This window comes from Drosophila rhopaloa, unplaced genomic scaffold (assembly GCF_018152115.1).
Source record: "Drosophila rhopaloa isolate 14029-0021.01 unplaced genomic scaffold, ASM1815211v1 contig_115, whole genome shotgun sequence".
NCBI classification, from domain to species: domain Eukaryota; kingdom Metazoa; phylum Arthropoda; class Insecta; order Diptera; family Drosophilidae; genus Drosophila; species Drosophila rhopaloa.
Genome location: NW_025334990.1, coordinates 14,702,062 through 14,715,916, shown reverse-complemented (window position 1 = coordinate 14,715,916; position 13,855 = coordinate 14,702,062). Strand labels below are relative to the sequence as shown.

The 13,855-nt window shown below is 38.8% G+C and overlaps 1 protein-coding gene across 1 annotated transcript; it reads right to left on the bottom strand.

Moving 5' to 3' along the window:
- Positions 1-12,399: 12,399 nt before the first annotated feature.
- LOC108039804 (G patch domain and ankyrin repeat-containing protein 1 homolog) lies at positions 12,400-13,590 on the bottom strand. The gene has a single exon (XM_017116889.2). The coding sequence runs from the start codon at positions 13,528-13,530 to the stop codon at positions 12,520-12,522; it is 1,011 nt and encodes a 336-aa protein (XP_016972378.1). The 5' UTR covers positions 13,531-13,590; the 3' UTR covers positions 12,400-12,519.
- Between the last annotated feature and the right edge of the window lie 265 nt (positions 13,591-13,855).

Below are 13,855 nucleotides of genomic sequence, written 5' to 3'. Positions count from 1 at the left end.
ATGGCATTTCCGATCAATCAGTTATATGGCAGCTATAGGATATAGTCGGCCGATCCCGGCCGTTCCGACTTATATACTGCGTGCAAAGGAAAGAAGGGTGTGTGCAAAGTTTCAATCCGATAGCTTTAAAACTGAGAGACTAGTTTGCGTAGAAACAGACAGACGGACAGACGGACAGACGGACAGACAGACGGACAGACGGACAGACGGACATGGCTATATCAACTCAGGAGGTGATCCTGATCAAGAATATATATACTTTATAGGGTCGGAGATGTCTCCTTCACTGCGTTGCACACTTTTGACCAAAATTATAATACCCTCTGCAAGGGTATAAAAATTTGAATGCAGATTTTTAGAGAATTAAAATACAATTCTCAAGAGGTATGCCACTTTAAAATCGGATTCCATTTGGTAAAGTTAAGTGCTCTAGAAGTCCAATAAAAGGACACCTTTGTATATTAAGTAGTCGAATGCATTTCATGTTACTAAATTTGTAATACAAAAGCGCATAGTAAGAGGGCCAAATTTATTGCCTGTTCATGTTCCAATTTTAAATTTATCTGTCTGAAAAATGATGGCAGCGGGCGGTTTAGCCTAAGTAAGATGGACGTTGGTTCATTTTATTCAAATTTGGGCTCAAATTAGAAATTGAAGGCCAAATCTAAACCAGCATTTGGGCCGAAATCCTTTTTTAAACGAGTTTCCTGGCCCAAAAGCCTAGACAAAGGCTGCCAGCAAAGTAAATACGTCGGGCCAAAGTTGGCCGACGACAAATTGGAAGACTGAAAGTAGCGCAACAAATGCTGCCATAACGACAATGGAAGCAACAACAGCAGCAATAAATTTAGGAGTATACAGACAACCACCACCCACATCCAGCAGATGTGAGGCAGTTTTCCCACAGCGACGACATGTGCGAATGCGTATACGTAATTTTCTATGAATCGAGCAGTAGCAGCAGCAGCAGAAGCAATGGCACAGACAGCCCCTTTCAATTTATGCAACCATCCGACAGCAATTCGCCTTTAATGGCAGGCAACAAAAGGCACACCGAAACCAGATGAACTGGAGATGAAAATGTGGTACTACCTGGAGCCACCTGAGAGGGTTTCAATTAGCGCACATTGTGTGCCAAAATTAAATGGTACTCGCACGCAAACGAGTTGCCTGCAACTTTGATGACAAACGGGAGTTTGCCTCGCGGCCAACTCATTAGCATACTCTAATGGGCGCCATGTGGCATCCTGCAGGGATTCGGAGATGCACTTCTGCTGCATTAAGAGATTTCGCGCAGGTGGTCATAACAACGCACAAATCACGGCTTTAATTGGGGGGATTGTTGACTTAGGACTGTGGTGGAGCCACCCTTTCTTAGCTAAGACACAAATTTGGCCAAAAGTTTGTGACTTGTTCAAGCTTAGTGTCTTGTGCACAGGGAAAAATTAAAAATTAAAATTAGTTTAAAGAATTATTTGTCTGTTATTCTAAACCGAAGATCCTGACTTAACATTAGTAAGATTTTAATACAACAAATTAGACCAAATTCATTAAAAGTGAGAGTCTATTTATATCATACCAACATTATCGGTTTTAAAAAATGATGATTTAAGATTAAACTGACGATAGAGGTTGTCTACCACCTAAAAAATTGGATATCCAAGGCAATTTCTTTTATATTTTTTATTGAAAGTAAGGAAAACTTCTCAAAAAACATGGTTTCCTTGTATATTGAACGGATATTTGTAATTTTGTCGAGTGTTTGCCCTCGTGACCATAATGCCAGAAGGTAAATTTGCAGTCCCCCACAAACAGTCGAGTTGTCGCATCCCTCGCGGGAGGTGTTTGTGTTTGTTTTATGAGCTTAGTTTGCTCAGCTCTGGTTGATTTCGTTATTATTATTGCTGGGTAATGTTTTATGGCCATTTTGTGGTTGTTTTCACACCAGTCAGCCAAAGACCACAAAGCCACCGACCGAAAACAATCAGGACAGCCGGCGCTGAACACTTTTCTGCGCCACCAAAAGCAAACAATCGACGCACACCGGAGATTAGCTCTAATGGAGTAGCCATTCCAGTTTCAGTTTCAGTCCACAAATAACTAAACTAAACAGATCCCATCGCGGAATTTTCTTGTTTGCATTAGCAAATGCATTGTGTACTACATTTGCGGTCTTTTGTATTACGTGTTGAACACATTAACGATAGGATATTTCAGGTACATTACTACTAACTATTGTACATTAGATTTTGGTTGTTCATTTAGATTTTGGTTGAACATTTTTATTTATTCAGCAAAATGCCTTTTTTTAAAAAAATAAAAATACTACAAGCGCTAGTCTTGCTTGTCATATAATTACTTAGATTTCTATCTGTTATAAGCCAGTTTTGCATAGTCCATTTGAATTCGCGCTGCTTCCAAGGATTTTTTCAAGTTCACTATAGAGTATTTAAGGGTTGGAACAAGCTACATTCAGTCCTTAAATTTATAGTCCTACATGACTTTGTGCCTTTTTGTCCTTGCCCTGGCATGTGTTGGAATGTGATTTATCAACCATTTAATGGTATGTACAATGGACGCGAACAAAACCCTCTACAATAAAATCGAGAATAATGAACCTCTACATTTTATCGATGATCAGACTGATTGACTAATAATGTTCTATTTTTTATGCTAATTACTGATGGCTGGAGACGAAGGACGTCCTTCTCAAATGGCGCTAACAGAATCTTAACTAACTGCATTTACCACACATTTCACACTTGCCACACATGTGCCAACGCGTCGATATTGGCACACTAAACTAAACAGCAATCAATAGACGCCCCAAGGACACTCCCGCCGCCATCGACTTTAAATAAGCTAATTTACATGCACACATGGAGCTCCTGGTGGCAATTTGTGAGCGTCGACGACAATGCCGGCAAATTTACAGCCCACGGTGGCAGTTGCAAGTGGCGCAGCTGCACATTAATGTCCTGGTGGGTCTGGCCCACTGGCATCCAAGTCCCAGGACCCTCCTGATCCACCCTCAGACCTCAGACGATTGTGGTTTGTCTTCAGTCAGCCTTGCAACCTTCCTGCCGTTGAATGCCGGGTCCTTTGCGGCTGCTTGTTTTTGCTATCAGACATCAACTCATTATCGAGTAAGAAATTGAGCAGTTCATCCAACTGTTGCATTGGCTGGTATTGGTTTTACGGTTTAACAGAGATTCATGAATTAATTAATACAGATACAAAATCCAGAAGGCTTCAGGCCATCAAATCCACACATAAATATTGGTATTATGAACATGATCCTATTATAACTCATCCAATTAATTTTAGAAATGTTATCAGTTCATCGTAAAGCGGATAGAGATTTATAAAATGTTCGAGTTAATGAATTAAATTTTAACGATTCTTACAAGCATAGCAACTGTACTTATTAAAGGTAGTAATTGATTTTTTTTAAGTCTTGTATGTTCTGTAAATAAATTTTTCGTTTTAAGTTAATTATTTCTATCTCGCAAAAGTAAAATTTAACGAAGTATTGTTGCCATAATTGTTTACAATATTTATATAAATGCAACTTTTATAGTCTAAGGACTGTAACCACTTCGGTAAATATTGTTTTGAGTTACACACAAGAAAGCCCAGAAAAGTTAGATTTACACTAGCCTTCACTGTTGTTGAATGGCTTTCCAGTTTTTGTAGCGCACTTTTGCGGGCAGCACATTAAAGGTGGCAACTCCAGACATCAAAATGTAAAAGCAATCTCAGTTATGGCCAACAACAGGTACCAGGTAACCGAGTGAAAAGAAGCAGGTGAAACCCGTAAAATTCACATTTAAAAGCAGCACACAGCGGTCTAAATGCTGGGGAGCCCGGGCACCATAAAATAAACTGAAAGTATTTATAACATGCAAACACGCGGTGGACCATGGTCATTTGCATGCTGACCCCATACACACAGATATGTATGCAATGGGTGTATGGTGTGTGTGGTATGGTGAAAAAGGGTTGAAGGGTCAGCGGCTGCAAGTTAATCACGTGCCATGAAAAGTCACGCTTACGGCGCAACTGGCGACCCCAGTAAAAAGCTTTGAACATGGGCAGACAATTTCAAAAGTCGTGAAATCAGGGCAGCCGAATACATGCAAGTAAAAGTGTAATAATGCACATAAAACGCCAAAAAAAAAAAAAAAATAGGCAAGTACAACGAATTGAGGTTGCCCAAGTTTTGGAGGTCAGGAAACAAAACTTTAAGAACAACAAAAGCAAAAACCAACCAACTTCGAAAGTACAATCTGAAAAACACACAATTTGTTTGTGAAAAACAAGCCGTTTTATATCCTATTTTGAATTTATTGCGAGTATAAGGCGTTTTCTGTTCACATTTAACAAGCTTAAAATAAAGATAAATAAATTTTGCAAAAGCAAAGTCACTTAAATGCATTCGAAGCGTTCTTAAAGCCAGCCATGGTCATCGAATAGTTCATTTCACTCCACCATGTTATGGCCAACGCTATAGCTATAAAAATGTCCAATTCCTACAATGCGTGTCAAGCTCACGGAACACAAAGGAATTTTATTTGCGACCAGTTTACGACCGGTTCTTTTGATGGCAATAACATGAACTAGCAAACTTTCCACTATTTATAACACTCAATTACCGACCATGAATCTGAAACTTGTGTTTTATAAAATTTATTTGAATATAAGAGCTATTATTATGGATATAAAATATTCCTCCTCCTTTCAAAAAATACACTTAATTCAGATCCCCTATTTCTTAAACACACTGAGCTTCTCTTTTTGTCCATTATACTAAGCCCAATAGAATTTAACAGTGAATGCAGAATGATTGCCACTTTTTAACACGATTTCCCAAGGTCAGACAGTTTTCCTTGCCATTATGTTTTTCCCTATGTTTGGATTTCCCCATCTTTTGTTCGGGCCTTCCTTTTCACGGGGTCACGCGCATAAATAAATTTAAAAAGCTGTCCCATTCGTTGCAATGGCACGTCAACACTTTTCCCCGGTCCACTCCAGACGTGTGGTGGAAATAAGTTTTCCACTTTCTTATGCACGTAACTTCGGGTGCAAGTTTTTGGTTTTCCCCGTATGCCATCTGACATGGGTGGTGTTTAATGGGTGAGCACTCCTTTGGATAACTTGGAATTGGAATTTGAGGTCGAAGATGCCTAGCCATGCTCCGGATTTCTGGCCATTAAGAGGCTTATGTCCACTTCGAAGGTGTATGTCTGTCGGTTTAATGTGAAAATCTTGTTTAAACTTTAAACCGATTTTCATATTTGCACAGTCGGCCAAACGGAACACAATGGCACCCAAAGCGACCAACTGATCCCAAAACCCAAATCGCCAATATGCCTCTGAATAAACGACGGATGTGAAGGTGAGGGGAGTGGGGGAGGGGGGTGTGTTGTTGGTAGCAATTCACGGGATTTGCATTTAACAGGGTCCGCAAATGCGGACTGCCAGGAGCCCAATGTTTGCTAATACATATTCGCCGCCCAGGCACTCAAAACGCTTTTCGAGCACAATGAATTGTGAATTGTGTGCGGGCGAGTGAAGCCGAAGGTACCGGAAACAGTAAAGGGAGACTGGAATATAAAACCTATTACAAAATATGTTTGCGTTTCATTAAAAATTTAAGAACCTCCGACGACGAGAAAAAGCAAAGCGCTCTGTTTATGACATGCGACAAATTTATTTTTTCCCAGCACAAATGTATTAAAAATGCTTCACTGATAAAGTTATAAAAACGTACACATTATGACTTGCGACAGAAACCGAATAAAAGCGACTATTTTATATTATGCATTAAAAACAAATTCATATAATAACAGAGACCAAAATAAACATATGTTTGATATATGGAGCCTGCTAATATTATTTTTAATTGGATAAAATGTGAATGGCGCTTTTTGATATTTTTCATATACAAAGAGCAGGCATAAAAACACAATTTTCTACAAAAATCGATTTATATTGCTCATTTCTAAAAATGAAATAATAAAATCCATTAAGGATATCTAAAACATAATAATGAACATTTGCACTTTAATTTGGTTATAAGCCAATTAAATCTAAAAACTATTGGCTTATTCGGAATAACCAGTAAGCCAAATATTATATATCACTTATTTATCGTCTGGCCATTTATGCAAAAGTATAACCAGATAAATCTGGTAATTCTAATCGTTGAGGCCGAGGTCAGTTATTGGTCTGCAGAATGACAGAGAATGTGATATTGAGAATCATTAACATCAGATACATTCTATGGGCCATCAATATTTGGATTAGACTTGCATATTTTTCGTTTTCTATCCGGTTTGTTGTTGGGTGGCCAAAAAAATCCAATCAAAGTAATCTATATTTTATGTTTGAATGGTCAGCTGTGGCACCTACTTTATAAGCAATATAACACCCCTCTCCCAAAGAATTCGAGATATTAAATGCACGTGCTTCGAACCGATACGATTTATGTTATCTCTTCCAATAAACTTTTACCATTGAGTAATACTTTCGCATTTATTCACTACAAAGAAGTGCATTCTGTTTGTACTTTCTTGTGAAAAATATTATTGTTTTGCTTTTCAGATCATATATCTGTCTGGACTGGTTAATTCGATTCTCTAGGCGAGAGCTGAGAACTTTCGCTCTTGATTTTATTGCACAACTGGATAAGTGAATCGGCAAGCAGATTATTCAGTTGTTATCGCACTCGTAGAGTCTTATCTATTACGGTGACGGCCTGAGATTATAAAGAATAATAAAACACATTTTAATTGCCAGCCCAAGTCAAAAACCTTTCGGATAAAAACATTTCAAAGTGGCTGCAAGCCTCTGTCAATAAAAGAGATTAACTGCAATAAAACTGATTTACTCGTAAGCCACAAATAAATTAAATATTGCAATTAAAACCTCACGCTTTAAAAATATTAATTTGTTAAGAGCATTTATTGGTAAACAAAAGGGGATTTATTTGTTTACCTTTAAAAGAGATATTATGTTGTTTCACGCGCCTGCTTTATAAATCATTTTATCATGGTATTAATATACGACAAGATTCTCCCGTTTCATGACGCAATTCGCTAGAATTGTGTGTGCTTAGTTTTCAGTGTATTTATCTTAATCAGGAAACTCATCTTAAGAACCTTGAATTTTCTGTTTGCCCTGTCGCTCCAGACGTCCCATCTAAGATTGTATCTCCATCTATGTGTGGCAGATGTATCTTGTATCTATCTGTATGCCTTCTCTGTCTGCCTGTGAGTTTTGTTTGCTTGTGTTTTATTGCAACTTGTTGACGTTCTTATTGTCGTTCTGGCTGTTGTTGTCGGATTCTCAAGTTTACCAACTTGCATAGCAATGAAGCGATATGAATATGCGAAGTCTGGGGTGTTTGGGATCCACTTTCTGGCTGGGACAGCCAGGATTTTTCCAGCCATTTTGTCATCTTTTTTGCCACTTTCGCAGGCACTTGCACTTGGCGCCATATTCACGCTGACATTGTTGCCAACAGCCTGTCATAATTTTAAATTTTATACCGCCGGGCTTTATGTTCACCTATCCAGAGACTATGGACTCCCCAGTTTATGCCATACACATATATACATATACTCGCACTCGTAAGCCGCAAATGTTTGCTCTACGTGTCTTTCTGACATTCACCACTCCCGGCGACTAATGCATTAAGTCGATTTCGCGCTTCAATGGATTTTGTTGCCGCTGCCACAAGTTTTGGCATCCTTCTAGCCGTATATGTTGCCTTTTGCTGAGCCACTTTTACACGCTCAATCGAATGCCTCCTCCACTTTCGACTGACTGACTGGCTGGCTGACATTCTTGCCACATTTAGAGTCTCGAGAGTCAATGGCACGTTAATAAAACGTCGCCAAACGACCAGGGATTTTCGCATTTTCCGATAGTTAGCCGTAGTTGTGCGTAGGAAGCTGGCTCAACCCGTAATCAGGATTCAATTAAGCTTTTTAAAGAAAATTTAATCAAACTTCGCTGACCTTTTCCGCTCCCGGGAAAGCCAATTAAGAGCGGCAACAATGAAAGCCCGGCTAAAAAGGGAAAATCGGGCAGGAGTTTTCATAGCCCTGGCTTAATTAATGTATCAATCTTTTTGTTGTAGCCACTCTACGGAATGTCAAGCCCTTCCATGGGGCAATTAAGAGCCTATTGAAATGTTGACACTGGCCACAACAGGACACTTTTCGGGGTTAAAGTTTGGCCTGGGAAAAGTTTGTGCGTGTTTTTGTGTTTGTTTGTTAAATAACTTTCCATCGGGCGTGTTAACAAGTCGCACGCACATTATTTCTAATTTATGCGCATATTTCAAAATGCGTGGCCTTGAAGAAGAAAAAATAGAGAACAGTTGTCTGGAAAGTTGGGCCGTCCCACTAAATCACATGCATACGTCTTGCGAATGAGTAATGTGGGGCCCGTCACTCAGTCGTCAGTTTAGCTCCCCCGAAAACCCGAGAAACCCCTCCCCGAAACCTTCTTTACCACTAGCCTGAGTCTTATTAATGTTAATTACTGCTGTTGCTCTACGCAAAGCTCTTTATCCCTTTAAGCCACAACACATTTGCGAGCTTGCCAACAAACTTCAGGCCTAATTTCTGTTAATTTTTTTGCGCCCCGCCACTGACACACTTGCTGCCAGTGGCGTCGCTTTAAGGGGCGGAGATTTTGGGCAACAATTTATGCCGAAAGTTTTGGCAAATTGCTCATTTCAAGCACCGTTTGGTATGCAACACCTTCGCGATATTAGAAAATTCCTGCAGGTGAGAGATTTATGCCAGCCATCGTCCTGCAAATTGAAGACGAACGAACACCTCACCAAAATTTCCTTTCGAAATTCCGGCAGATTCAAATTCATAAAATTTTAATTTTAATCCTTTTTTTGTAGTATTGAAAAAAAAATAATATTTTAAAATAATAATAAAATTTAGATTTTAATTTGATTATATTAAATTGACCTTCCAAATTTTTGTTATTATTTTGGCTACAAAATTAATAAGTTAAATATTGTACATTTTCTAATTCCTTGGATATTTTATAAGACCATTTTATAAATTTCGTAGAAAGAGGTGGATACTATTAATTTCCCTCTGTGCACAAAAACTCACTAGCGTCCTGCGAATTAATTTGCATTTATCTAGGTGGACTTACCTGGGAAAACACTTAGAAGACTCGGAAAAGGCGGCCAGGCGGAAAACGCTGGAGCAGTAACACTTGTCTTTCCGTATAGTTGATGCTGAATGAACGAAACTGCGTATGCTGTTGTTTTTTGGGCTTTGTTCGTAGACACTATTAAGACCTGGATGCTCAAATATTGGATCAAGCATGCTTACATTTGTTTTTCAAGTTCATGCGTTTTGTATTGCTCATTTCGATATTGTTGTTTATAATTGTTGTAATTGCTTTAATGGTTATTATGTCGGTCTCCACAAAATGTTGGCGGGGTATTGGGTAAACAATCTAAGGGTATATGCCAGGCATTAAGAGTGTTTAGCTATTAAGAATTTTCAAATAATATAATATCCGTGTGTTTGCTTAGTTTCATTTGATTGCAATTTATTTTAACTACTCGCAGATATTTCGGTTTTAGTTTGCATCACAAAGGAAAATGGAAATTGAAGGGCCCTTAGAAAGAAGAGAGCCCCAGAGTGGAAACTCGACTTTTCCCATTGCCATTGCCATTGCTATTGCGTACAGGCAATGACCCGGAAGTTTTGGCATTTCATTTATCTCATTTCTGAGCTCTTCGGCCCGCCTCTCTTGGTTTATTTTACAATAATAAACATTTAGCATTTTCATTTTGGCTCTTATGCATTTGTTTGGTTTACGATTTTAAAGATTTACGAGATTTGTTTTCACCCAAGCACTGAAGTAAATAGCGTCTGCTTGGCCTTCTGTTAATACAGTTGAACTTCAATAGCTACAACCGTTAATGGTTATGGCTTTTAGTAGATTAAAAGAATACAACACATATAATATGTTTTTCTTGAAAATCCCAAATATGATATTTTTTATGAGGAATAATTTCATTCATCCAATGTGCAATTTATTTTTAAAAAATAATCGCTTTTGAGGAATACACAAGATGACTAAAAAAGTATTGAATCATGTTTTCAGCCCAAAATTTTTTGAAAATTTGAGTAATAAGACATCAAAGATATTTTATACATAATTTATTTTCCTTTTTAAAACTTCTTAAGTAAAGATGTAGTTTTAAAAAGAGAAAAGATATGATGTAGAAAATACTGTATGATTCCGAATGAAAATGTTACTTAGGCATAATAGCCTGTAGAAAGAAAAACATAATCGCAACTAGTGCGATGACTAAGAAGGGACTGTTTTTTGGAAAGTGTACATATCGCAAGCTCTGAACAGATTCGCATTCCAAGGAATCGTTGAGATAATAAAAATATTCTATTTAGTTTATCCGCTTTTTTTATTTGCCCCACCCCCTCTGCACTTGACTGGTTATAGCATTGTGTTGTCTAAATAATAGAATCGAATGGGGTTAATGGGAGAGAAATGCCGTGTAAAGTCCAGTGGCGCATTTATATTGAAATATTGTGGAGGAGGGGACCTTTTTAATTGAAATTCAATGATTATTTCCGAAAAATACGAATTCGAAGGGTCAAATTTTGTTGTCTGTTGTCTGTATATGAATAATATTTGTTAACATGAATACCAATTGATTTGTTACACATTTAATTATAGTCTGAACCGAAAGATATGTTAAATTATAAAACTGATCACTGCATTTCATTTATTTATGTTTTGGGTTATAGTTTCATTCTCTCTTGATCCGCCCCTGGAAAATTCCAACAACAAGGCAAGTTCATGGAGTGGGCCCTGATCAAAGGGGGAGGGGGTGGGGATTTGGAAAAGAGGGGGAGGCTGGCAATGACGATCCGAGAGCGAGAGGGAGAAACCCAAAGAGAGAGAGCGTGCGAAGAGAGCAGTACGATATGTACATGTTCAATGCAAACCAAACAAATCACCGAAATAAATGCTACGAAAATAAACCATAAAGCCCAAGAACATCTGAGCGTATATTAAATAATATTGAACCCGTGGGAGAAAACTGCGTTATTCCGATGACTTTGTAAGCGTTTACTTTTGTTATCACCCACGGTGCGATCACATGGCCGCGTATTTAGTTAAATTATTCAAAAATAAATGTAATTCTTGCCAGCTTTGCGTAATTTGCAATTGCGCGTTTTTTGGACAGCGGTTAACGTAACGGGACACAGCACACACGAAAATCACAAAAAAAGCACTGGCACAGCAAACGATAAGATTTAGCAGCAAGACGTCGGCATATTTGTTAATTATTTTAAAAAATATTTAAATGCGCGCAGCGAACCGCACACGTTGGAGCACCAACAACAAATTGCCGCAAAAACACTCTCTCGCACACACACACATACGTGAGGCTAATCAGCTGTTCGTGTTGATGATCGGCAGCGCCAGAGTTGCCATAGCCTTGCAATTCGGAATGAACATTTTGAATTTGAAATTCTTTTTCCGTTAACCAAGCGTTTGTCCAAACACTTTAATAATTCACTTTTAAGCTGTTTACCCAAAGTGGAACGCCTGCTAACGATGACCTTGGAGCGCCGCACTCCCACTGTTAATTGCCGAGCGTGTGAGTACAACTTTAAAACACGCACTGCTAACTTATTTTTATTGCACTCCGCGGCTGCTTTTTGCTAACGGTACAAAAAAGGGAACCACCTAACGGTACAGCAGTCCGAACACGACTGAGCGCAGGATTTCGGAGAAGTTCCTTATATACCATTCGGTGTAGTGGGCACAAAGAACGAAGTGGGGGCCTAAGAAACCACAGGACGCAGGCGCAAAGCGGAAACCGTGTCAACTCGCGGCCTCAGGGTCAGGATTTCAGGGTGTCAGGGAGAGAGAAAGAGCCGGAGAGAGAGCACATGCAACAGTATTATCCAAAACTCACACTCCTCTTAACAACTATCCGCATCCTTAACCTAAAGATTTAGCCAACTAGGTTGCCAGTAGGTGGCGCTGGAAAGGATTAGGAAAGCTAAGGTCACCGATTCAGGATCAAAAGAGTGTTAAAACATATGTTCATAATTTGGCAAGAATAAGTTTATTCTCCGAAAAAGTTTTATTTTATATCATATTAAATCTTAAAGTCAAAAAGATTGTAAAATGTTATATTTACTATTATTTTAATGTTTTGTTGCTCTTTAAAAATAGATAAAAAACGGGCCAGTATTAATCCCACAGTTTGGCTTATACCGATAGTCCCTTTTTTTATTGGACGGTGTTCCACAGCAATTTGCTATACTGAAAATATTATTTTGGTACTGGTAAAATACACAAGGATAAAAATCTCTTTCATTAATTTAGTAACTTTTTATTTTAATCATAATTATAACTGTTTTGGTCATCGGTATAATGTAATAACAGATGGATATTTACAAACTAAATAATCTCTATCTTCAAAATATTTTAACTTAATTCCCTGCGGAGATGCCTTTCCCGCTTCCATTCCCGCACCTTTTCCCGCTGCATATCGCTTCGCGTTCGTCTCGGTTGATATATTGGATCTCTTCTTCTAACAGCGTTTAAATCAAAGGCTCCAAAGTGGGTTACCTTTGCCGGCTGCTGTTCGATGCCCAAGCCAGTGCGTTGCTTGCGAAGAACGGTCTTCACGGGATACAATCGTCCACTTTGACTGGGTCCCAGGCCGTGCTCCTGATCCCAACCCTGCTTCACCATCAAGCGAAGGCCGCGATTCTTGGCGGATATATTAAACTTGTGCAGTTTATGGGCGGGGAGGTGCTCCAGATTGAACTGATGCACCGTGGAGGTTTGATGAACAGGCCAGGGAGTCTCCTTGTAATCCCTTTTGCAGATTTCGCAGTAAAAGGGGCTGTTGATATCGATTGCCTCTTCCTCATCGCTGGTTTCTTCGGAAATGGGTAGAGTTTCCAATAGTTGTACTATTTCCGAGTGACCTTTTCGCTGGGCTAGTTTAAGAGCTGTATTTCCGGATTTGTCTGCAATCTCCACAAGGACATCTTTCTGGAGAAGCCAAGCTACCGCTTCGGTGGCTCCTTCGCAGGCAGCCATCATCAGTGCAGTCCAGCCAAAGGAATCCCGGGAATTGAGCTCTTCTTCGGAGATTTTCATTTCGGACAGCTCCTCCACTTTGTTGCTGGTGGCCAAACGGAAGAATTTACTCCTATCAAAAGGCTGTTGGGGTTTTTGTTGGACCTTCCTTGTTTCCTTTCTTTTACTAGGAGAAGGAACTGAGACTTGACGGGTGGTAGGTACATCCAGAACCTCCTTGTAGAACTCCTGGGCCTCCAATCCATTTAACCCATCAATTTTGTGTTTGATCGGACTCGGGGATTCGGGAACACTATCTGGATCTCCTGCACGAACGAACCGCTTTAGCTGCAATGGCAGAGTGGTCAAAGCCAGCCAGTTTGGGTGCAATTCACCAGAGGAGTTCATTATTTATAATAATTTCAATTTATTTTGTAAATAAACAATTAACAGATGTAAGCGGGTAGTGTTGTTCAGTGCTCAGGTAAATCGATTAGCGATTGCTATTCCCATAAACTCGATAGACCACAAAAAAGTCGGTGAAAAGATTGGTTCGTTTCTTTTTAAATTAAGTTAAGTAAAAAAGTGCTTTTAATTTAATTAATCAACTGTTAGATTTTCTTTACCAACATCTTCGAAATAAATGGGTTTTTTAACTACGGTGGTTATAATTTTTAACTAAACAATAAGATTTAACCTATTTTATTGAAAACTATATATATTTATTTAATTA